At 42.3% G+C, this 26,082-nt stretch overlaps 1 protein-coding gene across 2 annotated transcripts in view; it reads left to right on the top strand.

Moving 5' to 3' along the window:
• Positions 1-25,854, top strand: part of LOC134648606 (protein outspread) — a 399,873-nt gene extending 374,019 nt beyond the window's left edge. The window contains exons 7-18 of one of the 2 annotated variants that reach the window (XM_063503085.1): positions 9,309-9,437; positions 9,702-9,847; positions 10,053-10,406; positions 10,517-13,872; positions 14,894-15,116; positions 15,712-15,881; positions 17,324-17,494; positions 18,601-18,753; positions 19,664-19,748; positions 22,024-22,090; positions 23,521-23,631; positions 24,189-25,854. In XM_063503085.1, the coding sequence (XP_063359155.1) occupies positions 9,309-9,437; positions 9,702-9,847; positions 10,053-10,406; positions 10,517-13,872; positions 14,894-15,116; positions 15,712-15,881; positions 17,324-17,494; positions 18,601-18,753; positions 19,664-19,748; positions 22,024-22,090; positions 23,521-23,631; positions 24,189-24,283 (5,060 nt within the window). In that variant the 3' untranslated portion in view covers positions 24,284-25,854. Of the gene's footprint in view, positions 1-9,308; positions 9,438-9,701; positions 9,848-10,052; positions 10,407-10,516; positions 13,912-14,893; positions 15,117-15,711; positions 15,882-17,323; positions 17,495-18,600; positions 18,754-19,663; positions 19,749-22,023; positions 22,091-23,520; positions 23,632-24,188 lie in introns of those variants that run through there. The other variant, XM_063503084.1, reaches the window with a different exon arrangement.
• The last annotated feature ends 228 nt before the right edge of the window (positions 25,855-26,082 follow it).

Genomic DNA, 26,082 nt, shown 5'->3' with positions numbered 1-26,082 from the left:
CATTTTTTTAACAGTAAATCTTGACGCGTGACAGCCGGCTCTAAGGCTTCGGTTTCGCGAGAGCTATTGTTTATTTTTATATTAAACTATGTTAAAATATAAAATTATGCTTTCATATTTAAGCAAAACTATTTTTTAATAATACTCGTAATCTATATTAAAACTCAAACGCAAACAAATCAGGTCATTATTATGGATTTAAGTACTGGATTTTGTACAAATTCGTCCTTTTTCCATTATTCCAGTGCTTAGGCCTTGTGCAAGATTTGAAGAGTAGGTAGTTATAGGCAGGTATTTAAAATAAATAAAAAACATCGGGTAAAAAATCGAACCAAATTCTAATCAGAATTAGATAGCTTCTCGTCGGTCTGTCAAAGAAATTAAAAACATCATAAACACTGACGATATACAATCCCAATAAAGCCATCAAATATCCATGTTAATTACTTACTCGTACCTGTCCATATTTTAATAGCAACATCGAAAGTTAAGACTTAAAGCCTTGGGCGACAATTTGGCAAAAAGCCAATACATATGTTCTTATTTTATCTTTGTTTTAAACTAAATAAAACATGTTTTAGTACATTTTGCCTTTGGTATTAGTTTATTGTGGGACTAGGTCGATTTTTATGGGCATTTCCATTTTAACTTGTAGGCACTTTCTCCTCTCATCTACTCAAAAGTTAACTGGAAGAGATCCCTCAAAGGGATAAGTTCGCCTTTGTACTTCTTACTAATTGTATGTTCTTTTTAATATGCCTTTTTGTACAATAAAGAGTTTACTACTACTTACTACTATGTACTACTATAAAGCGCGACTTAGGTCATGACTCATGTAGTAACGTCTAACCGTTACATTCCTGACAAAATGTATGGTATTTGACATTGACCGTCAGTTTTGTGAGAATTGCTAACCGGCCGTTAATGCTACACAGATATGTGAATATGCCCTTAAACATAAGTCGCGTAATATTTTTTTCATTTATTTTATTTACTTACGACCAATGTGATCATGAACTAAATCTATTTTTTTAATATGACTCTTCATACAACAAACAGACTTAGAGCCCTTTTAGAGGTACAGCCAGCATCAAAATTAGTAGAGATATTCCAAGATGGCAGATACTTTTAGCGCGTTGTTTCATCCCCTACTATTATTGCACATGTACGCAATATGAACACAATGACAGGAGTGGACAGATCTACATAAAATAAATATACAAATAAAAAACACAAACATTTATTTAAAAACAGGGGACTCAAATAATGTAGGTACCTACTATTAAGATTTCAATCTACATACAAAAATCATTCCATTTTAAACAAGATGAAACGCAGCAATAAAATGCAATTATTATGAACATTAAAGGCAACAACCGAGGCTTAATAAACGTATACATTCACAAGCCATTTCCTTTAAATGGACCCCTAGACTCCTAACAACTATAATTTGACCAGTATTTTTGATACGGCCTCATAATCTTAAGAGGCCCACAGATTACCAGTTCGCCGGATGATATCAGCCTGTCAGGTAAACGCAAAAGGTGACAATTCCGAACAACTGACAGGCTGATATCGTCCGGCGAACTGGTAATCAGTGGGCCACTTTAGGATATAGGCAAACTAGGCCCTAAAGAACACACTTTCATAGGTAATAACAAAAATGGCTAGCAAAACTATATGCATAACCAGCTCAGCTGACACCGGTCGCTAAGTCCAGCCAGGCTGGTGAATGGCGGCATTTACATACATTTCCAATAAAGAAGTGCGCTAGCTGTGCGCAATTTACACCGCCACCGTGGGACCTGGGTTAGCACAGCTTACATAGACCAGAGGATCCGAAATTGATAAATAAAAATAATAATTCAGGCTGTATACGTCCCGCTGCTGGGCACAGGCCTCCTCTCATTCGCGAGAGGACTTGTGGGATTCAATGCGAATATTCAATACCTACTACACCTGTATGCCTTTGTGTTTCTTCGCAGATGTATGCAGGTTTTCTCACGATGTTTTCCTTCGCCGGAGATGCTACACTGTGTATTTTTCATTAATTTGATCATAGGTAAATAAGTTCATTTGTAAGTTGGTAAGTAAGTTTTTCGTTTAATACATTTCAAACGATTTAGAGTCCAAAACAAAATCAATATTATATTTTTTTTCATTTGTAGTCAGAAAAGTCGTAGTTGCTTTTTTATTAATTTATTTTACTATTATCAAGTACGGGAAAAAAGTTTCCCGTAGAAAAAGGCCTAACTTCGTTTGAATACTTATTTTGTTCTAGTATTAACAAAGTCCTAGTAATAAAAATATGGGTAAAAAAATACATTTGCGGTTGCAAAAATACCTTTGATTTGATGTGCAATTGTGCATGTAAAAACAGCAACGCTCCTAACTGTACATCGGTGGGCCTTATTACAAATGGCATAAGGTCCACCGATGTACAGTTAACAGTGTGGGCGATGGTACCTACGAAATAGTGCATCAATTTAAATACAAACGGACCTTCTGTAGTAAATATGACTAGTATTCGTATAACCTAGGGCTCCTGAATAATGAGGACTGGCTAACGTGGCGATAACACGACAAAAACTAATAAACGCGCACACTTAGCCCCATAAGTCCCGCGCACACTAGGCCGCATATATTATGAAATGACAGTGGTAATACAAGATAAAGTGGCGAAATATACATAGTACAAATTAATGAGGACCGGCTAGCATTAGAAACGAATGAACGAGTACACTTAACCCCATAAGTCCCACGTACACTAGGCCATATTATTCAGAAAAATATAAAAACTGTTATTGTACGAAAGTTTTTGGAACCCTATATTTTTAGTGTTTTCAACTTCATTTGATTAACAACCGAATTACCTACATTATTTTTATCACTACATATTATAAAACAAAGTCCCCCGCCGCGTCTGTCTGTATGTATGTATGTTCGCGATAAACTCAAAAACTACTGAACGGATTTTCATGCGCTTTTCATCTATCAATAAAGTGATTCTTGAGGAAGGTTTAGGTGTATAAGTTGTTAAGGTTTTGTGTAGCCCGTGCGAAGCCGGGGCGGGTCGCTAGTATTTACATAATACCAATCTTAAACGCAGGTATACACATATAATACATATATTATAAATGCAGAAGTAACGACGTTCGACGTTTGTTTAAAAGTCTAGACTACACTTCGCGTAATAACTTATTAATATGCAAAAATATGTCGTTATGGAAACTACAACCACGCGGATAATTATAATTTATAGGCAGCCGTATTCTATAAAATAGGTTTTAAATTGTTAATACCACATACCTTAACAGGAAAGGGCTTAAACTACTATATATCTATGATAAGATGAGTCTTTTTGATTGAGAAGTAGGATAAATTGAATTATATCGACACTGGCGCCGCCAAAGACCTAGTTAGCGGTTGTTTACTTTATCAATTTTAGTCATGGTGAAAAATTAAATACCATGGGGTTGCGAACCTCTGGATATATTAAAACTATGAAAACCATACACTTATATTAATTATAGATTCTATTAATTAATAAAAAAACAACATAATATGTATTTTTCCTCCAAAGCACGTTCAAACTGTTATGCAGTTTGGTAGATAAGTGCAATAATTACACTGTAATTTTGTTTTAGATTAAATAAATTAAATTAAAAAAAAGGTACGTTGAAAAACATTCTTAGCTTATTATAATAGTAGGGAAATTTGTATTAAGTCCCATACAGCCAATTGCCAAATAGTCCCAAAAAATAATACTTTAAGCGGCCCACTGATTAACAGTCCGCCGGACGGTATCGGCCTGTCAGTTGTTCGGAACTGTCAACTTTTTGTTCTAACTGAGAGGCCGATACCGTCCGGCGGACTGTTAATCAGTGAGCCCCTTTAGTCAACTTGTACTATAATGTAACATATGGTTATGGTACCCACGCCATATATACCTAGTTCTTGTTTTAAGATTAACCTACTCTTCATTAGTAAAAAAATACAACAGACCTGAAATATGTATCTTTATTTCCCCCAGTACTTTTTCCCAAGCACTCAATAAATAAAAAAGGTCCCACCACCAGGTACTGAAAAACGTACTTAGCCCGAGAACACTTAAACGCCGCAGTAATTAATGAGACAATTACAATTTATCTTACCGACTCCCTGTGAGGTTGCGTGCGTGTGCGCAGGGTTACCAGGATTTGAGGGATTTATGAAAAATAAATTGGGTTTGGGTTTCGTTGCCTTTTTAGGGTTCCGTAGCCAAATGGCAAAAAACGGAAACCTTATGGATTCGTCATGTCTGTCTGTCTGTCTGTCTGTCTGTCCGTCTGTCCGTCCGTATGTCACAGCCACTTTTTTCCGAAACTATAAGAAATTGTTGAAATTTGGTAAGTAGATGTATTCTGTGAACCGCATTAAGATTTTCACACAAATAAAGCAATAAATTTTGGGGGTTCCCCATACTTAGAACTGAAACTCAAATTTTTTTTTCATCAAACCCATACGTGTGGGGTATCTATGGATAGGTCTTCAAAAATGATATTGAGGTTTCTAATATCATTTTTTTCTAAACTGAATAGTTTGCGCGAGAGACACTTCCAAAGTGGTAAAATGTGTCCCCCCCCCCCTGTACCTAACTTCTAAAATAAGAGAATGATAAAACTAAAAAATATGTATGATGTACATTACCATGCAAACTTCCACCGAAAATTGGTTTGAACGAGATCTAGTAAGTAGTTTTTTTTTAATACGTCATAAATCCCCTAAATACGGAACCCATCATGGGCGAGTCCGACTCGCACTTAGCCGCTTTTTTTATACACGACGGTGGCAAACAAGCGTGCGGCCCGCCTGATCTTAAACAACCATCACGGTCTATGGGCGTTTGCTACTCTAGTGGGTCTCAGCGCGGGTGTACTGCCTTCTTAATATGTATGACGATTTTGGTAGTAACGATTTTTTGGTTTGTTTCCCCGACTCTTCTTCTTCCTCTCCTGGTCCCATTATTTGGGGTCGGGTCTCCTCACTGTCCTGCGCCAAGTCCTACGATCTTGGGTTGTCTGTGGGGGCACCTGGGCTTTCTTGAGGTCTCTTTCTATACTAGTCCACCAGGTATATGGCGGTCGGCCGCTGCCTCTTGCGGCCTCTGGTAGATTGAGGGCTACTTATACTACGTGATCGTTTTCCCGTCGTTTAACGTGGCCATACCAACGAAGGCGGTGTTCAGTAAGTTTTTGTCTGCGATTGGTGCAACCTTGAAGCTACCGCGTATATATTCATTACGGATTTTGTCTAGCCGGGTTATTTGCTCATGAATTTTTTTTGTTGTCCAGCATTCAGATCCATAAAGTAGCGCGGGACGTTTGTTTCCCCGACTAAGAGTGCCGTAAGCCGAAATGTAGTGCGGAAATTTGAAGCTGAAGAGTACCTATGCATGAGAATCTTTTTATTGTTAACTTATTTCTTTCATGGTTATTTTCTTTTTAACTGATTTTTCTACTATAAAAAAAATTGCAAACTGTAATCCAGAAACCTCCGTAATCCGTCAACGGCCGGTTTATTGCTCGTTCGGATTACCGACATTTTGATTGTCAAATATGTTGACACGCTAACAATCCTGCCAAACCCGAACTTCTCACCTGGCAACCCTACACAAACAGCACTACAATTTTACATAATGACAGTTCATTTATATTATTTGATCTCTGGACCGCCGAGATCCCTCGTAAATAATCAGGTAAAAGGGCGAACGTTTTTAACTTTTTACTCGACCTTGCGGCATGCGATCCGCAGAAAATGAAGATGTATATTTATCCTTAAGGCCTCAAATAGAATAAGAACACATTATTTCAAAAAGCACGCAGCGCTTAAATAATTAGCTCCTTGGTTATTCTACAACATTATGAAACAGCAACTTTTCGCCACGCATCTAAGTCATATATCAATTACATACAGTCGTAACTATGTCAAGCTTGGCTAAAATAAACTGAAACTTACAATCGGGATTGAAATTGAATTCGAAGTGCCCGAAATAGACCTTACATTGTAACGTGAAATTGTTCGTTTTCCTTTCCATAGAGAGAAATAGCCACAGATTATTTTCTAGACGGAACATGCATAAGACGACTAGCAGACCTAGCATCAGTCATTCCCCATAGGCGCTGAATAACTAAAGGGGCCCACTGATTACCAGTTCGCCGGACGATATCAGCCTGTCAGTTGTTCGGAGCTGTCACCTTTTGTTTTTAATTCACAGGCTGATATCGTCCGGCGAACTGGTAATCTGCGGGCCCCTTTATAATGCAGTATTAAAGCATAATCTCGCATATACACAGGTATAATCTGAATAAAAACATAATCGGTCGCAACGTATCCGATTTGGCCGGTGTTTCCATACCAGAAGCAGTCGCTGGTCAGTCGACCAAACTGTGTAGTGTGTAGTCGAGCTTTGATTAAAATACACACGCAAAAAATTTATGCTGTGTCAGACACAATTGTGATGAGGTAGTTTTAATTGGTGAGGTAGAAAGCAATAGAATGCTGTGCTTTGTTATTAATGTAGGTAGCATTTTACAAGTAAATGATACGCTGAAGAAAACAAATCTACAGATAATCTAGACTATTTATATGTTTCGCTGTAAATTTAAGGGGGGCCATACTGGATGAGGGTTGCTGCAGACAGATCCCAATGGAGACAGTTGGAGGAGGCCTATGCCTTACGGCACACCGAACTAAGAGATATATTATAAAAAAAAAGCGGCCAAGTGCGAGTCGGACTCGCCCATGAAGGGTTCCGTATTTAGGCGATTTATGACGTATTAAAAAAAAACTACTTACTAGATCTCGTTCAAACCAATTTTTGGTGGAAGTTTACATGGTAATGTACATCATATATTTTTTTTAGTTTTATCATTCTGTTATTTTAGAAGTTACAGGGGTGGGGGGGACACATTTTACCACTTTGGAAGTGTCTCTCGCGCAAACTATTCAGTTTAGAAAAAAATGATATTAGAAACCTCAATATCATTTTTGAAGACCTATCCATAGATACCACACACGTATGGGTTTGATGAAAAAAAAAATTTTTGAGTTTCAGTTCTAAGTATGGGGAACCCCAAAAATTTATTGTTTTTTTTCTATTTTTGTGTGAAAATCTTAATGCGGTTCACAGAATACATCTACTTACCAAGTTTCAACAATATAGTTCTTATAGTTTCGGAGAAAAGTGACTGTGACATACGGACGGACAGACGGACAGACAGACAGACATGACGAATCTATAAGGGTTCCGTTTTTTGCCATTTGGCTACGGAACCCTAAAAACATTTGTATATTCAATTGTAACTTGATGTCGTTCGGAATAAATGGCTATATTATTATTTGTATGTCTTGTCCATATCTCGGGACCATGGGGTCCCGGACCTTTGGGAGGCGTACGTGGGGCCGAAGCCAACAGCGCAGAGGCCCTTTAAGACACTTTAATCTAAAAGCAAGGGATACACGTGGCGGATACCATCCCCGAACGCACAATGTGATACATTCGAAGATGGTCCCCGCCCGGTGCAAAGACTATTGCAGTGCAGCACTTTTGTGCTGCGATGGGAACTAAGGTCATGGGCTATAGATGTGAATGTTGGATGGACTGGATAATGGGCTATGGGAGAGACTAGCGGACACCTGCCGTGACAATCAGTCTCAAAATTGTAAATGACAGGTGGTGACTCGCCAACTCATTGAGTGGGCCCTGCAATGGCCGCACGCACAGTGCGACAACAGGGCAACACTTTGGAGCGGCTGAGAGGTTGTCGAGAGGTGAGTCTGCGGTAGCCAGATCCCGGTAATCCGTTCAGCGGGCCGCCGGCGTTATGACATTTTACACTTCAAACCTGGAGCATAGGTCCCGCTCTTGCGACTCCACTCTGGCCAGCCAATCAAGGCAAGCACAAAGGCGAGGGCCAGATGACAGGGCCCTCTGGAATAGGGGTCCGCGGTGTCGCCACTCACCGTCAGCTCGCCACAAGCTGCCCCCGCGGGGATATTATTATTATTATTATAAATTTAAGTACTCTGTAGAGGTAAAAAGAAGAAGTATGAAGGTTAGATGGGATAACAGAAACATTGAGGATAGATCACACCAAAACGTTAATAAAGTATATCTTTGCATTTCTTCGTTTTCTGAGTCTGTCGGGCGTAGTCTCTGTGAGTGAGGTAGTAAATCCGCCGCGGGCGCATGCCCGGTCCCCGGCTCGGCCAATCACTCGTCTTTTTATAGCGATCCTGTAAATTAACCGACTTCAGTTCAGAAACGACTTTTCGACCATGTGTGTGTAGGCTTGAAATGTGTTTCATTCTTTTTATTAAAATCGATTGTGAAATACACGGGTACCTAATAATGGATAAATATATATATTTATCCATTATTGGTGGAGCAACTAAATAATGATTGCCCGTACCCGTGTCATGCCACAATTCTGTACTTTCTTAGGGTAATACTATGTTTTGTTAAATAACTAATGTTTCCCATGCGCTGTCTTGTTTCCTGTTCTTACTTAGGGTATAAAATAAAATTACGTAGGTGACATCTAAATCCTGGGCTATAACGGCCCGCGTCTGATTTAATTCATTTCCTCTGTATTAGAAACTGTAATGACATTCTACTAAAATACAAGATCAACCATACCGCTTTAACAATGCCTTAGTACCGGCTGATCAATAATGGTTAACAGTTAAACCGTATCACTCCAATCCAATAAATATAGGTTTATGGCTAAATCTAATTGGATAACAGTTAGAACGTGATTATAAGACGATTGAGAAATACCAAAACCGGACCCCAATAAGGCCTAGTTTCCCCTCAGGGTTAATACGTAATGCCTGCGTCAATTTTTAGGAATAGATGGCAAAAAGCGGATCCTGGGCACAATCCAACCAAGAATCTGCTAGGATAATCATCATCTTTTCAGCTTTAGTCCTGAGCTGAAAATGTACCATCCAGAAGTGAACCGCAATCCTCTAAATGCCGTCTAACGAGCTAACGGACGCCAGGCACTCCTTTCATCTTAAAGCCATTCCGTTAACATGTTTCTCCGTCTGTTATCACTGTGCCATGCATATGTTCCGCACACCTCCATTTTAGTTTGGTAATAACGTATCCCACCTCTTGCACCTTAGTGCGGCTTTAGAATTTGACACTCCTCACTCGGTCTAGAACAAGGAGACCATATTGACATCCCCGTCAAAAACGAGCATTTGTTTTGAAATTTAGATACTTTTTGAGCGTACTAACTTGCCCATTGTATTGTCCACAGTGTACACCGATCAGCCAGTATCATCGGCCTCGCCGCCGACCAGAGACAAGATAAACGGGGAAGAGAAGGCGCGCTCACGCCGCCGAGACACCTGGGCTGAACCGTCCACACCAACAACACCTGATGACCGTGAGTAACAAGTTCATGGGCGATTCAGAATAAATAGGTGGATGAAATGCTTTATTTTATAGCGTAACGGAAGCGTAGCAATAGGCTTCACCACTTGTTGCGACCTTCTAAGCTCCATTCATTTATTATATAAGACGATTTAGAAGGGAGGGTTGTCGACTATGTCTTATTTTTCTGAAGGGAGTCTTATTAGTGATTACATAAGATCAGAAAAAAACTTGGTTAGACCATCTAGCTCACCTAAGCGTCCTTCTTTTCCCACAGCTGCCAGCGTGGCGTCGCCACTACTCCAGCACCGCTACGACGAGCAACTGCGCGACATTGCCGCTTCCCTGACGCGCCCGCGCAGCCGCCGGGCGCTGCCGCCCACGCTAGAGCGGCCAACTCGTTTGGCACCTGATCGTCTTCCGGTAAAACCCTTGGAGTATACATTTTCACACCAAGAAATTGACTTAAGCCTACTATTTTCAGCTTACTATTTTCAGGACAGAGTACAGTATAGAAGAGAAGAAAATAATTTTTTGTTAAAGTTCGGGATAATGGAACAAATCAAATCAGTCCATTCTTCATAAAAGATGGTCGAACGCTTAAAATCGAATATCAATCTTTCACCAGGTCCGAGGAACACCCGACGGCGCCGTACCACCAGAAGAAGGCAGCTCCAGCTCAGCCAGCGAAGGCAGCGAGCCCACCGACGCGGTCGAAGCAGCCGAAGCCAGCGAGAGCGGTCGGGTGGAACTCCCGGCCGAGCGCCTGCTCCACGCCAGGGCTGGCTGGCTACAGCGCCGCGGGCCCGGCGGGTGGTCGCGCCACTGGTTCGTGCTCCGAGGTGCAGCGTTGCTGTACTTCAGGGACCCGCATGCGGAGCATAGGGGGCTGATGGATGGGGTGATTGATTTGAGTGGCATCGCGAGGGTTGTGGAGCTGCCGACCTCGGCGTCTACTAATGGATACGCTTTTGAGACTGAGGTTAGTCTAAAATCCTGTAGATATTTTTTTATTGGCGAGTGTAACTTTTAAATAATTTACCATCAGCAAGCAAATGGATGTATACTAATAAATTATTCTTTCTTTTCCAGACATGGGATGGCAAACATATCGTATTGTCAGCGGTAACGGCGGGCATACGAGCCAATTGGGTGTCCGCTATGCGCCGCACTGCTGGTCTGCCAGAATCCAAACCGCTATCCTTGCTCCTGCGGGAAGACAACGTCGACCAAGCTTCGGAGTCATCCACGTCACCCATCACACCCGTGACTCCCATCACGAGCAGATCAGCGCCATTCTCGTCTGATGAAGAATACCGAACAGCTTCAGAAGGTGGCCGAAGGGACAGCGCAGACTGGGGAGACATGGCGCCCCAGCCACCACCGTCACCCATCCTAAACAGAACACCAATCAGCAAGGTCAAAGAAAAAGTCCGCGCGCGAGGCTGCCACCAGACCCTACCGCGAGACACTCCAAAAAGCGACAAAGACGAAATAGACTCCGCCAAAGAAACTCGTCCAGACGAAGTCGACGAAAACGAAAAGCCAAACGAGCCACGCAAACGCAGCTACATATCGACCATCGACAAACAGTCTATTGAAATCGACGACCTGCGAAAACAGCTGAAGCTTGCACTTTCAGACGTCAACGCCGCTGAGTCAGAACTTGCACGCCTCCGCAAACTCAAGTCAGAGGCTGCTCTTAGAGAAAAGAAAATGGAGGAACTAGTAACCGCTCTACAGCAAAAGGAAGAAGAGTTGTCTATCAGAACTAAGGAAGCTGAAAATTTGGATGCGTTAAAACAGATGTACAACCAAGATAAGACCACGTGGGAAACGAAGTTGACAGAAACTCAAAACTTCCTGAAAGAGTCGACGGAGCACTGCGAGCTGTTGACGAAGCAGCTGGCTTCAGCGCAGGAGAACGTGCAGCAACTACAACGAGAACTGAGCGAACTCAACGAGAAGCTCATGAAGAGCGTAAAGGAGAACGATGGCTTGTACATGAGGATCAGAGAGCTGGAGGGGCGCGTGACGTCAGAGTCGCCGGCCAAGGAGAAACGAAAGAGCATCGGCTCTCTTAGCGATCTCAGCAACCTCAACAGAAACTTGGACTTAGAATCCTTGGAGAAAAACAGACTTATCGAAGAATACGTCGAGCTTAGATCAAGGTTCGTTAAAGCCATACAGGAAATCAAAACTATGAAAAAGGAACTCCGGGATTCTCACAGCATGTACGATGAACTGGAAATAACTAACATGAAGCTGAGAAATGAAATGAAGTTACGAGAGCAGTGCAGTAGGTCAGAGATCGACTTGATGGCCGCGCGCATTTTGGATTTAACACAGAAACTGACGGCCTCCGATAAGCAAGTACGAACGCTGAAACACAAAATACAGAAGTCAGAGTCCAGAGAAAAACGGCGAAGCTTATCTCTCAAAGGTAGAGAATCCCTCACCTTAGGGAAGGAGGTCGAAGAGAAACTGACTGAGCTAGAAAACAAAATCACACTTTTGGAAACGGGGGAACCTGCTCCTATCATAAACTCTCCGTCGAAGAGTGCGTCACCTGCCAAAGAGAAAGCTCCCAAAACCGAAAGCTCATCAGAAGAGAAGAGAGCGAAGAGGCTAGCCGCTCGGTTAAGGAGGAAGTCACTCGACAGCGCATTGGCAACGAGCTCGGAGCCGATGAAGATGCTCGGCCGACTGACGTCGTTAGAAACCAAAGTTGCATCAGCGTTCGAGAACAGACGAGACTTGACAAACTCGTGTGAATCCCTAAGCCAGGCCACACGGTCTACCAACAGTCCAGTCTTCACAGATAGCCCGGAGAGTTTAGGAACACAGTCGCAACGACACTTACTCGATAGGCTGCAGAGCCTCGAGAGTGTAGTCATCCACTCCCGCGACAAAGTCAACGAGTGCTTGTGCCAGATGAGCGCCATGCGAGCCGCGAAGTCCAGGCGATCGCCTTCCCCTAGTCTCGAGAAAAAATACAGCATGAAGTCCATGGAGAAGTGCTTGACTGACGTCAGTAAGCGACTTCAAGAGTGCTTCGATAAGTGCGTCGTTGATTGCGAGCATGGAGAAATAGATGCCAATGACAGCGTGGCGCAGGTGGTCGTTCAGCTAGAAGAACAGCTCCGAGCGAAGCTTCTAGAACTCTCCAAGAAGAAAGCGGCACTTTACGAAGCGGGTGAGCTCACGCAGAGGAAGAGCTTAGAAATCCTAGCCGAAAAACTAGCGTACGAGGCAGTCCTGGTCACCAGGATCCAAGAGGCTCTGGAATCGTCCAACGGGAGCAGATTCTTCGCTAGATTAATAAAGTCTGAAATTATCGAAACTAGTCAATTAATCGATAACCTTAAGTGTAAGATAAGCGGGGACAGCTGCCGGAATATCAGCAGCACAAGGAGCTCGCTCGACTACCTGGCAAGGATCCTGTCGAGGAAGATCGACTTCATGAACAGCACGCGCGAGGCGAGGGACTTGCGGGCTTCGGAACTTATCATCCAAAGCGCGGATCTGGAAGCGCTCCGAGCGTCACAGCGCGAAGTAGCCGCCGCAGTAGACAGATATAAGACCGACAAGTTAGCCGAGCTGTGTTCCGCGCTGGCTTCTGAGGCTCTCGCTCACGCGCCTGGCGATGGTGACTCCGAACAACGCTCCGGATTAGAGGCCGCCAGGGTACGCGAAGCGTGGGCGGCGGCGCGCGACGCGCTCGGCGCGGAACTAGTCCAAGCGGAAGTCGCACGCGCTCTAGGCCGCGCGGCACAACTGTGTGAAGAAAATCTAGATCGCGCGCGCACAGGACGCTTAACCCTCACGGCTCAAGACCGTGCAGATTTAGAACTGTGGTGGCAAGCGGCGCATGATCATCTGCGATGCGAGATGGACGCGGCCGTGCGCGACATCGCGGCCAGATACCGCGAGTGCCTCGGCGAGAGGCGAGGCAAAGAAGGTTCACCGGGTCTGGACTCGCGCGTCCTGCTGCAACAGCTGGCCGAAGTCCTAGCGCATAAAGCTTTAGTGGATGCGCGGGTGGCCGTAGTCGAAGGAACATTCAGGGCTTCGGCCCCTAGAGACCCGTCTGCCCGCACTCCGACGGACGCCATCTCCTCCCTGGACGCGGACCCCACCCAAGAGGCGGAGTTCGTGTACCTCTTCCAGCACTTCTCGAACGAGTGCCGCGCGCTCTTCTCCACTGACTGTTCGGGTAACAGTGAAGACTTGACGAAGATCGCCGAGAGCCTCGAGCGAGCGGAGGCGGCGGTGGCTGCGGTGTGGGGCGCGCTGGGGGGCGCGAGCGAGACGGACGCGGCGCCCGAGGGGGCGGGAGAGGGACAGGGAGTGCTGGGCCGCGTGGAGGCGCTGCGCCGGCGCGTCGAGGCTCTGCAAGCGCTGGTCCCGTGCCAGCACTGCAAGCAGCTTCAGGACGCGCTGGACAGGTAAATATATGCTATTTTTATATTGTATTAATGTTAATTTGATTTGGTTTCACACGCGCAATTAAAATTACAACTTTTACTTTGGACTTGCTCAAAGACCAGTGGATGCAATGCGCATTTTCAATAATAAAAGAGTATACATTAAATTGAAGACTATGAATCTTAAATTATTATATTTTGGTTTTGTTTCTTTCGTTGATTCTCTTTTCAATATTTAGGTACTTTGCACTGTCTCAAAGTCGCTCATTTTTTCATCACTTGTGACTAATTTTTTCACTCCTTTTCACCGACTGATACTACCACTTGGATTAGCTACCTACTAGTGCTATATTAATATTTTTCACTTAGTGGTATTCCAAAGGTCAAATGAAACCTTATGGGCGTTTTTTTTTTGTTGTCCCCTACACTTTTTTTTTCAAATTTGGGATTTTGTATGTTATTTCTACTCAGAATCACGAGCTCTTTCTATCGTAATAGGAGAAAAAAAGTGTCCCAAACTTTCCATACATTTTTCGATCTTTCCATTCCGCGACCGCCATACAAAGTCTATGAAAAATGGTGACGTAATGGAAATAAAAACCTTAGGACACTTTTTTTCTCCTATTAGATAAAAGAATTAATTTATTTTTCTTCAAAAAATATGCGAAACGAAGCACCCTCCGTGTGCCATAACTAACCTTCCTTCGTATCTCCATAGAGAAAAAAATACATAGAGTGCTCACTCCATACATCAATTTTAGTACCAAAAAGACTATTAGCATCTAGCATCGAGTAGCGGAACTATCAGTACTGCTACTTGACAATAGATGTCGCCACCGACCGGAAAGTCTTATGCTGTTGAGATAAGACTTTCCGGTCGGTGCTACATCTATTGTCAAGTAGCAGTACTGATAGTTCCGCTACTCGATGCTAGATGTAGACACTGAAATTAATAGTCTGAACTGATGTATGGAGTGAGCACTCTATGTATTTTTTTCTCTATGGTATCTCGTAACACTAATAGCTGGTGGTGTCGTGGCAGGCTGCAGGCGGAGCGCGTGCGCGGCGAGAGCGCGCGCGCGCAGCAGGCGGGCGCGCTGGCGGCGGCGCGGCGCGCGCGCGCGGCGCTGCTCGCGCAGCACGAGCGCGAGCGCGGCGCGCTGCGCGAGCGCGCGCGCACGCTGCAGAGGAGGCTCGCCGCGCTCGACTCCGAGTACAGCGCGCAGCTGGACAGCCTGCGCGCGGCTTACCAGGTCACTAATCAAGTAAGTGAACCTTTCGTTACCTATTTTTTAAGGTTTTAAATATTATACCTATTTTTTAGTTTAAGACCTGCTTTGAACGTTCATGCTGATATTATATTAGTGATTTCTTAATACTGGCTTAATTAATTCGATACTCTAAATTTAGAAGATTATTAGACGATTTCGAAAAATTATCAATCAAAGTGTACAGAATTTTGTAGGTACACAAGGTTAAACAGTGATTAAAATCTGATCCGTGAATATTGCGTGGACCGTACGTATTTTAAAATAATTTTTAGAAGTTTCAAGTTTAACTACCGGTTCGATTACAATTAAAATAAGTAATTTTCGAGTCATTTACGACGCCGTATTCTCGTTAACATTCGTCTACAATTTTCCTGATCTCATTTTAGAGCCAGCTTCATTTTTTGCTTAATATCTTGACTATTCAACACCATATTTGTAACTGTCTTAATTTTGGATATTTTTCAATGAAATAAAACGTACAGAACTTTGGGAACAAATCAAATTTTCTTTTCTTTAATATATGACATCTATTTCAGTTGAAATAAAACTTATCTTATCTTTATCTTCATCTTCGCCTCCGCACTTTCAGAACGCAGTGTCAGCGGACGCGCACGGCGACGGGCTGCGCGTGCGCTACCAGCAAGAGATCGAGCAACTGCGCGCTCTGTGCGAGAAAGGCCTGCTCGCAATGGAAAGCTCGCACCGCCGCATCGTGCGAGAAATGGAGGAGAAGCACCGCGCTGAACGCGAGCAGCTGAGGTGAGGATAGTGTGCAGGTTATTGTCTAGATGGCGTTGTCCGCGGTGACCAAGAGGAGATCGAGCAACTGCGCGCTCTATGCGAGAAAGGCCTGCTCGCAATGGAAAGCTCGCACCGCCGCATCGTGCGAGAAATGGAGGAGAAGCACCGCGCTGAACGCGAGCAGCTGAGGTGAGGATAGTGTGCAGGTTATTGTCTAGATGGCGTTGTCCGCGGTGACCAAGAGGAGATCGAGCAACTGCGCGCTCTGTGCGAGAAAGGTCTGCTCGCTATGGAGAGCTCGCACCGCCGCATCGTGCGAGAAATGGAGGAGAAGCACCGCGCTGAACGCGAGCAGCTGAGGTGAGGATAGTGTGCAGGTTATTGTCTAGATGGCGTTGTCCGCGGTGACCAAGAGGAGATCGAGCAACTGCGCGCTCTGTGCGAGAAAGGCCTGCTCGCAATGGAAAGCTCGCACCGCCGCATCGTGCGAGAAATGGAGGAGAAGCACCGCGCTGAACGCGAGCAGCTGAGGTGAGGATAGTGTGCAGGTTATTGTCTAGATGGCGTTGTCCGCGGTGACCAAGAGGAGATCGAGCAACTGCGCGCTCTGTGCGAGAAAGGTCTGCTCGCTATGGAGAGCTCGCACCGCCGCATCGTGCGAGAAATGGAGGAGAAGCACCGCGCTGAACGCGAGCAGCTGAGGTGAGTAGAATAGTGTGCATATCATCCGATAGATGGCGTTGTCATTTAAAGTGCAACAAAAACTTGCTTGGAATATTTCCGACTTGTACATACCTAAAAGTCCTAAGACACGCTTTCTTTCTTATCGTTTGTCCAAAGAAGCGCGGTATATCCAAGATCACGACAAGATCCGTAAGATGTAGATATGTACCTACAAATAATATTTATATTTTCGGCTATTAATCGGTGTTTACTTGTAATGTCATATACCGAACCGTAAATTAATCTGTTCAATTTTCGTCATCTCAAGATTACAAGGAGGCTCAACTTTATTAGAATTATCTGACAGATAGCATGGAAACTTTTAGGACAAAATAGTTCTATGTACCTACTTGGAAGCGCTGGTGGCCTAGCGGTAAGTGCGTGCGACTTGCAATCCTGAGGTCGCGGGTTCGAACCCCAGCTCGTACCAATTAATGAGTTTTTCGGAACTTATGTACGAAATATCATTTGATATTATCAGTCGCTTTTCGGTGAAGGAAAACATCGAAAGGAAACTAATCCCAATACGGGCCTAGTTTACTCTCTGGGTTGGAAGGTCAGATGGCAGTCGCTTTCGTAAAAACTAGTGCCCACGCCAATTACTGGGATTAGTTGCCAAGCCGACCCCAGGCTCCCATGAGCGGTGGCAAAATGCCGGGACAACGCGAGGAAGATGATGAGTCTATGTACCTACTTGTGTATGTATAGGTACTAATAAATATTGTTCTAAATTCCAGGCTGGATAAAGAACAAGCGTTGGCAGAGGAGACTCGCGCCACTCTCGCCGCACTCGACGCGATGCGCAAGGCTCATGAAAACGAGGTCCGGAGGGAAGTGGACAAGTTCAAGGCGGAGTTCCTGAGCCGCGGCCAACACGGCGAGCTGTCGCAACTTAGCACTCGCCATCAGTAAGTGTCCTATAACAACAATAGTCCTAACACTGATTTAAACTTTCACGATTTTTACACATTATTAAATTATACAACGGGACTTAATCGCGTATCTAAGTTTTAAGATTTACCTCCGACGTTTCGAGGACGGCGTTGTCCCCGTGGTCTCGGAGAAGACTGGCTTAAGTTGACATCAGCATCGTCTAACCGCGCGAGTTTTTCGAACTACAAGACCAAGTGCGGGTAGTTCGAAAAACTCGCGCGGTTAGACGATGCTGATGTCAACTTAAGCCAGTCTTCTCCGAGACCACGGGGACAACGCCGTCCTCGAAACGTCGGAGGTAAATCTTAAAACTTAGATACGCGATTAAGTCCCGTTGTATAATTTAATAACAATAGTCCTATCAAGTCCAGCAAGTACCAAATAGACTTGGCTCACAAGATAACGGTCATGTGGGATGTTGAATCGACGATAATTGTTTCGATAGTCGTGTCAGCGGACGGTCTCATAGCAAAGAGTCTCGACCAACACAAAGAAAGACTCTCGCTAGGTGCCTGGACAGGAACAGCAAATTTTAGTATCATCGCCCATATTTGCCAAGATTATTCATTATAGTCGTAGAAAAAGTTTTGTGTGCAACGTTGTATAACTAAGTCAAAAAGTGCTCGTTGTGTCTTCCTTAACAATTTTCGCCTTCGAGCGTACGGCGTAAAGTCTATTTTTTTATTCGATAGACTAAAATGACATTTTATGAAACCGCCATTTTTTATTTTATTTTATGATTTTGATTTCATACTATGGTATGAAATGTAAAATGTCATTTCATACTATGAAATGTCATTTTAGTCTATCGAATAACCACCTACCTACCTACCTTCTTGATCTAGTTTATCCCCCTAAAGCTCATATGATATGCTATAGATAGACTATAGGACCATAGTACTTGCACACAAACAAAACAAAATCAACTTAATTTCCTACATTATGGGTTCAAATTTCAGTAGTCAATTTTGAATTTTACGGCTGGACCGCATGAGGTAACACCTATAATTCATCTAAAGCAAACAACATAGATATGTACTAGGTAGTCTATTGTTGTCTATAACCTTCATTTGTATTACAGGCAAGAGATGGAGGAGATAAAGCGAGAGATCCTATCGCTGAGCGAGAAGTACTCGGTGAAGTGCGTGGAATCCGCGGCGCTAGAGGACAGGCTGGCGGCCGCCACTGCGCAGCTCGCGCACGCGCACAACCACATCATGCAGCTCGACGCTAGGTGAGGAAAAACTTAAGTAGATAAAGCTTTGGATTCCTCCGAAAACGGTGCCGTCATATTACGGCCGCTATATAGCGCTGACTGACGTCACTAGAACGTTGTCTATGTAAACAAAATGGCGCGGTTTCCTAGACGGCGTTACGTTACGTTGATTGTCAACGTAACGTAAGATGTCGGCCGTCATGACGGTGTCGATAGTTTCGTGAACGTTTTATTAGATTAACGAGATTTGAATAAATGATTCCGTACTACGATTATTTTCCTCTTCTGATGATATTTCATCCTCCAAGTAAATTATAGATGATCAAGCAAATCTTGTCAGTAGGAAAAGGCGCGAAATTCAAATTTTCTATGGGACGTTATCCCATCGCGCCTATATTTTTCAAATTTGCCGCTTTGACCTTGGTGGATGGCGGTGTGTTATGACGCCGTGGTACTTTCCACATGTCGCCACCGTAAAGACGGCCGTCTTTTGCGGCCGCTATATGACGGCCGTCATATGACGGCACCGTTTTCGGAGGAATCCAAAGCTTTACCCCACGATCCGAAAAAAAAATCTTAAACCAACGAAGTCGTACCTTAAACTCTCCAAACTGAATATTGAATGAATGGAAGATGGAAGAATGCGAAAAACAATCAGCTGTTTCATATAAAGCAAACAACAGCAAGCATATCCACGCCAAAATGTATAAAATAGCAGTTTTTTCCGCGTTTTTAGGTTGGGCCCATAGTAAAAGTTGTTCAGTATGTACTTTCAATCCTAGTACTACACATTTAACCTGCCAAAGTTAGAGATAAAATCCAGGGTGATACGTTGGTTTGGTTATAGATCTGAAAGATGATTTGCGTGTAGCTGGTAATGTGTGTTCCCTACCTCTGTTATACTTACGTTACGTGTTAATAATGCCAGGAACAAGCAGCTCCGCGCGCACATAATGTCGGAAGCCAGCGAAATGAAGGGCGAGGCGCTGCCGCACCTCATCGAGGACGGACCGGTAAGACCACCACTGTATAAGTACTCCATATCTACAGAAAGTAACAGCAAAGAGAATTGGAAATAGAGGCGGATTGTCAAAGTAAATTATGTAGACACAGTAAATTCACTGCCATCTTTTGACAGAAGATTAAAACTGTTAAACTGCCATTTAACTTTGACCCTTATTCTTTCACTGATATGTGTTAATTTGTTAAATAACGTTAACGCCATCTACCCGAGTATAGGCCAAAGGCTATGGCGCTATCGTATGAAAAGATTGCACCATACCTTTGGCCTACTCTCTAATCTATTAATCTTTTGTCAAAAGATGGCAGTGAATTTACTGGGACTACATAATTTACCATGACAGTAACTCTCTATTCACTCTATTCTCTTTGGAGTCTTTGGTAATAGGCAGTGGCGGATTTTCCCTAAGGTCGAATAGGCCCGGGCCTAGGGCGGCCAGATATTTGGGGCGGCTAGTGCTTATAGCAGGGCCTGGGGCCTATAGTTCGGTTTTTTTAGCATTAGAAAGAACTTGAAAGAAAGTAAGCGATTTTGACATGTCTTTTAATTGAAAAACACTTCAAAAATCAATAACTATTACTTATGAAAGCAAAAGACTATAAAAGATCGTATTAGATTCATAATTGTTACATATTTACCGTAACTTATTTTTAAGATGTGTTTTTCAATTAAAAGACACATCAAGATGGTTTACCTTATTTCTAATGCTAAAAAAAACGAATTATAGGTGAGGTAAATCCACCACTGGACATTGCACGAGGTGACGTGATGATTATGACAATGATCAATTGATGATGATGATGATTGGTTAACTTTGACAATTACGTGAGTGACGGATTTATTTAATATGGTTCGATAACTTTCATTATTCGGTGACTTATATTCAGCCCATGAGAAAGGTCAAACTAAGTTCATATGTTATTTGTTGAAATATCTTCAATCCTCGATTATTATATCGCAGCAAATGACGGAAACTGTTTGAAAAGGTCATATCTTGAAATGGTTTTCGAAATAAAACATTTAAAAATCCTAATTGAATAGTGTATTCGAACTGGATATTGCTCCACGATATATTTAATGACTTTAAGAAAAGTCCATCTTACTTAGCCACCAGTCAACCGCTATTTGTTTTGTATTTAAGTAGGTACCTATTCCTTTTAAAGTAGGTAATATAAATCTCACGTCACCTCACGAGACCACGGCACTAGCTTAAACAGCCAGGCTTATAGCGCTTTCATAGACCATACCATAGTGCATTAGACCGCCACGCTTGCTTGACATAACCCCCATGCCAAATTATATCTTATGCAATAGCATTTCATTACGACACAATTTCGATTTGCTCTTTGCATTATATGGATTCAAAATTCTTGAGTATTTTGTATGGAGAAACAATTCTTAGCACCCTTCATGTAAATAAATATCGAAAATATCTAAGCATAGCCTTCATCTTTTTTAGAGACCGAATTGAACGGTTTTAATATTTTGCAATATTACACAAGCTATAGTAACGTCGGCTTGCAAAACGAAGTCACAATGACGCATATGTGACGTTAACTATGAAAAGGGACCTTATTGTCAATGGCGCTTACGTCATTATTAACGATGCTCCGATATAAATACAAGGCCGCGCGACGCTGTGCGGCGTAAGCGCCATCGACAATAAGGTCCCTTTTCGTAGATAATGCCCCATATAATCATCACGTTAAAACCATCTTTTTTTACAACATGAGTCACCGAAAACCCCAAAGTAGTACGCGTTACTGTTCCTATAAAAACTACCATTTTAATGACCTTTTTTAACGAAACAATAGTTAAACTACTTTTTTTTACTCTATAGTTAACGTAATATAGCTGACTCTATAGTCAGCCAGAGATAAATCTGTACAAACTTAGTGACAAAGTGTAACAAAGTACTAATAATTAGTACAGTACATATTTAGTGACGATCGTTTTGCAATCGGCAAACCTATTTAAGTAGTAATTTTATGAGCGTTATAGTACATGACATACCAAGGAGGTGAATTCGTGAATGCTCTAGATCGCAGGTGTTTTGTGCCATAAATATGCGATCTGGGGCTTTACGAATTACCGCCCGTGGTTTGTCTAAAGTTCTACGTCTTGCCTTGGCCAGGAAGTGAGATTTTCTCCTCGCGTAGCGGGAACAAAATCCCACTTACTAGGGTGACGTAAAGATAGTAAAGTAAGTAGTTCAGTTCGGTCTCGTATATCGTTAGAACATTATGGTTGATTGGGTGCACTAACAGCATGGGCGGGAGGCGCCGCTGTGGCAGCACCTGCGGCAGCTGGCTGGCGTCTGGCAGCGGAACTCAGGTAAATGACACTTGGTAACAACGCCATCTAGTGGACGATTGGTTTAACTTGTTTACTTGCCACCATAGACAAAAGAAAACTAAGGGGCGTATCCGCGTAACGTAGTGTTAAATATTGTTGCTGCAAATTTAACAACCAAAGGAGATGCGGCGAACGAATTTAACTGGATTTCGAAACATTGAGTAGGTACCTATAGTTAGGTCAGCGTCATCTTAAGTTAAATTTATTTTTAATTTATTATTAATTTAAAAGATTTTTTTAACGTACGCAGTCCTACTCTTATTGCAATACGATGCAATTTGATTGTACACTTAAGTAGATAAAAGGCCCAAATAACCGGTAGATGGCGTTGATCGTATTTCAAAAAACAAAACTATGAGGAAAATCACACTGGTAGAGGTTTCACAACTTGTTTTTTTTTGCACCTAGTTGGTTTTTTCGGTTTTGTAGATGTGTTATAGTTTGCTTTTTTAGGTTTAAATATTTTTATATAAGTTACAGAAGTGAGACAATCGTACTGTTTAATGTTAGTGTAATTTATATGCAATTTACTTACACTTAGGGTTTGCAATCCGGATCCGAAATGTATGAAATTATCCGGATCTGGATCCGGATCCGCGGATATTCCCATACATTTCGGATCCGTCGTGCAAACCCTACTTACACTAAACAGCCGTCGAAAGTTAGTTATTTTGAAATTACTTACATTGAAGAGATATTTGCACGTGATCAAAATTGCAAACATACGCATCCAGTATCAAATCAAAGACATGTTTGGCCTAACTCCAATTTGCTTTTGCTGCTAATTAATTAATTTTAATTTTATTTGCAAATACCTATGTTTTTCTGTGTGTTAATTTAACTTTACATTGAAATAGGAAAGAGATTTATTTTTTATTTAGTAGTAACAGTCCAATTATTACTACTTTCGATTTGTTTTTGTTTTCTAGTTATATATAATTTCTAAAATATCTAACAACGTGACGTTTGTTCAAAGTACCTACATTGCTCGGACCATATTAATTAGTGAAAATGTAGGAATTTCTTTTTTATATTGTCTTTATACATTTATTTATTGATTCTTTAAGATGTGTAAAAAAATCTTGCCAAACGTCAACTTTTGACAACCGTACATCGCCATCTACTTTAGCAGTCAAGATCGTAGCACAATTATTTTTACTTTATACCTATCTCTTTTATTTACTATTAAAAACTGGTTATAACAATTTTGCTGTCTTGGGTGAGACTTGAACTCACGGCCTCTGGATCGATACTCCAGCGCTCTGCCATCTGAGCCACCAAGACCTCCATTGCCAGCAAACAAACATTGCATTAGTACAAAATATTTTTTCAATACGAGCAATGTAGTCACTTGACATTACTTTCCCCTTGTCGTGTCTATCTTATCGTCAACATTGGCGTATTAACAGGGGAAGTCCCGGAGCAGCCCCCTGCTGGAGGCGGCGCGGCCGACGCGGCCCGCCAAGATACAGTTCGCGAAGACAGAGGCTACCAGAAACCTGCAGCTGTCACCTGTCCAGGTATATAAAGTTGACATCGTGATATACATAAGTACAGGTGTAGGTATATCTAAAGTTACATCCATGCTCCTGTTTCACCACGCTGACAATTGTCATTTGTCAATGACTATTCATCGTACATGTCAGGTCCAACACAACCGGCAGAGCCACCCCACTCTATCGTCTCAAGAGCAAGTGAACTCTATGGCTGCTCGATGCACCTACGTTTTCGACCCTAGTTTATAGGGGCATTAGGGGCCGTGCGAGATGGAGCGGCTGCCATCTTGTGGGCTACATTGGAAGCTTAAACTGGACATTTACACTTCGCACCAATAAGCAGGGGGCTCTTACAGCCCCCTACACTTCTTTACGCGCCATTCGTAAATCGCTACTAAATACTTATCTTACACGAATTGCAGTTTTCGCAGATCTTATATAGGAGCATGTTATGACTATTGGCTGAAATTCATAACTTCTATAGCACGATGTAGAATTTAGTGGGCTAATAATACCTCCCAGATTCCTATTTCATTGGAGTAGGTACATTTAATTAAGCATTATTAATTAATTTGTTTCAGAACTGAGGACTCGTCGCTGCTCCGTGCGCGAGCGCACGACCGTCGGCCCGCTCGTCGGAATGGTGGCCGAGCGGAAGAAGCGTTTCGAACTATAGCGCGCGCTCTCTCCCTCGTCGATCCCCGCCAACGACTCTATGCCAACGACATAGAGTCCAATCTTCATCGACGAGAGAAACAGAACGCGACGCGTCCATTTCGAATTCACTCGTCCACGGAAATAAGGACCCTATGCCTTCCGCGTAGAGTTCAATACTTAAGGTCGGCGATATGATTCGTCTATTTAAAAATGTCAATTGATTTTAAACGCTAAAGTGATGGTAGTAAAGTTTGATTCCGAATGGACGCTCCACCCACCACGCTAGCACCTGGCCACTTTGCTTTGCATATCCCATATGTTATAGCAATATTACATGTACTAAGTATTACTGTAGCGTTATTAATTATTTATGAGTGTTTCATGACAGTGTATTCAAATGTAACCGTTGAATTGTAGTTAGGACTACAGAGTAACTTAGTTGTAAGTCCGCAGTGGTTATCATATGACTATATCCATTTTATTATATTTAGACCAACACAAATATTGTCCCAACATTTAGCTCTAGTGTATCGTTATGTTATGACCAAATATAATTTTCTCTTTAAGTGGCCAGATTCTTAACTCCCACCCACCACATGAAATGTATATAACTTTGTTAGTATTGTTTTTACCTAATTCTAGTTAACTCTAACTGTATATTTCTTTCTTTTGTACGTTTTCTTTTCATGAGCTGTTTGAGTGACTGATTTTTCAGTTTGATATTTCTAAATTAGTTTTAGCCGATTGGTTAGTGATGTAAAAATGTAACCTTATGTAAATACTAACGGTCTTCTTTTGTAACCATTTGTTTTCGTGCACAGTTTCCCTGTCCATTTTTAATCTTTAAGGAATTGTTACCAAATATTTCTTATTTATGACACTTTTACTTTCGGGCGCGCCGGGCACAGTGGCTCGCCTTTCCACTTTGAACCATTTGAAAAGTTATGAAATTGTATGAAGTTGAATTGTGTCACTGTGTCTGTTGAAACCCTTGTTTATTTTTTGTAGTTTTATAAATAGTTTAGAGTATGCGTTGCGAGTGTGGGACATATATGTACGGAGTTTGAGCCGGGCACGTTTTGCTTATATTATATTTATAGAGGCATATTATATTGTTTTACACATTAACAAGTTATTTTAGAGCGTTAAAGTTTGACATTTTCGGTTTATCCCTAACCTGTGTGTAAACTTGTTTGTTACCATGTTTCTGAACTGGGCATTTGAAAACTGTCTTCCATCGCGTTTGACTCACACGTTGTGTATAGTATCACCTGCGGTCCGCGTCGGGCGTCCAAAGTCGAATAAGGCGTCTTAATGTATCGTATTGCTCAATGTTATCTAGTTTCATTAAATTATATAAAGAAATGAAATACCAAAACTATTGATCGCATTGTATAACGCTTGTCGGCACCTAGGATTAGAACGCGGCTGAAAAATTACTTGCGTGCGCGTCGGTGTCGTCGCGGCGTCGTCAGCATGTCGTCGACGTGTCGCCGCGGCGACGCTGTCGCGTCCCTCCCCTGTCTCAGTTGACGTTGTAAAGTGTTGGTTTACATAACAAAGATTTTTAAATAAAACTACTTAATACAACCGTTGTTTCATTTATTTCATTTAAATAGTTATTTACACCGATGTAGGAACTAATATAAGAAGCGCTTTTAATACTGATAGGCAAGTGAGCGCATATTTTATAATTAATCTAAATCATAATAAGGTCATTCATAGTAATTTAATAACAAATTCAACCTCGAGCAAACATCAAGAATTTCAATGAATTTTCAATCTAGAACATGATTTCTAGCATGGTAAAATATTGAA

This window comes from Cydia amplana, chromosome 6, assembly GCF_948474715.1.
Source record: "Cydia amplana chromosome 6, ilCydAmpl1.1, whole genome shotgun sequence".
Classification (NCBI taxonomy): Eukaryota; Metazoa; Arthropoda; class Insecta; order Lepidoptera; family Tortricidae; genus Cydia; species Cydia amplana.
This window is presented reverse-complemented; position numbering and strand designations above follow the sequence as displayed.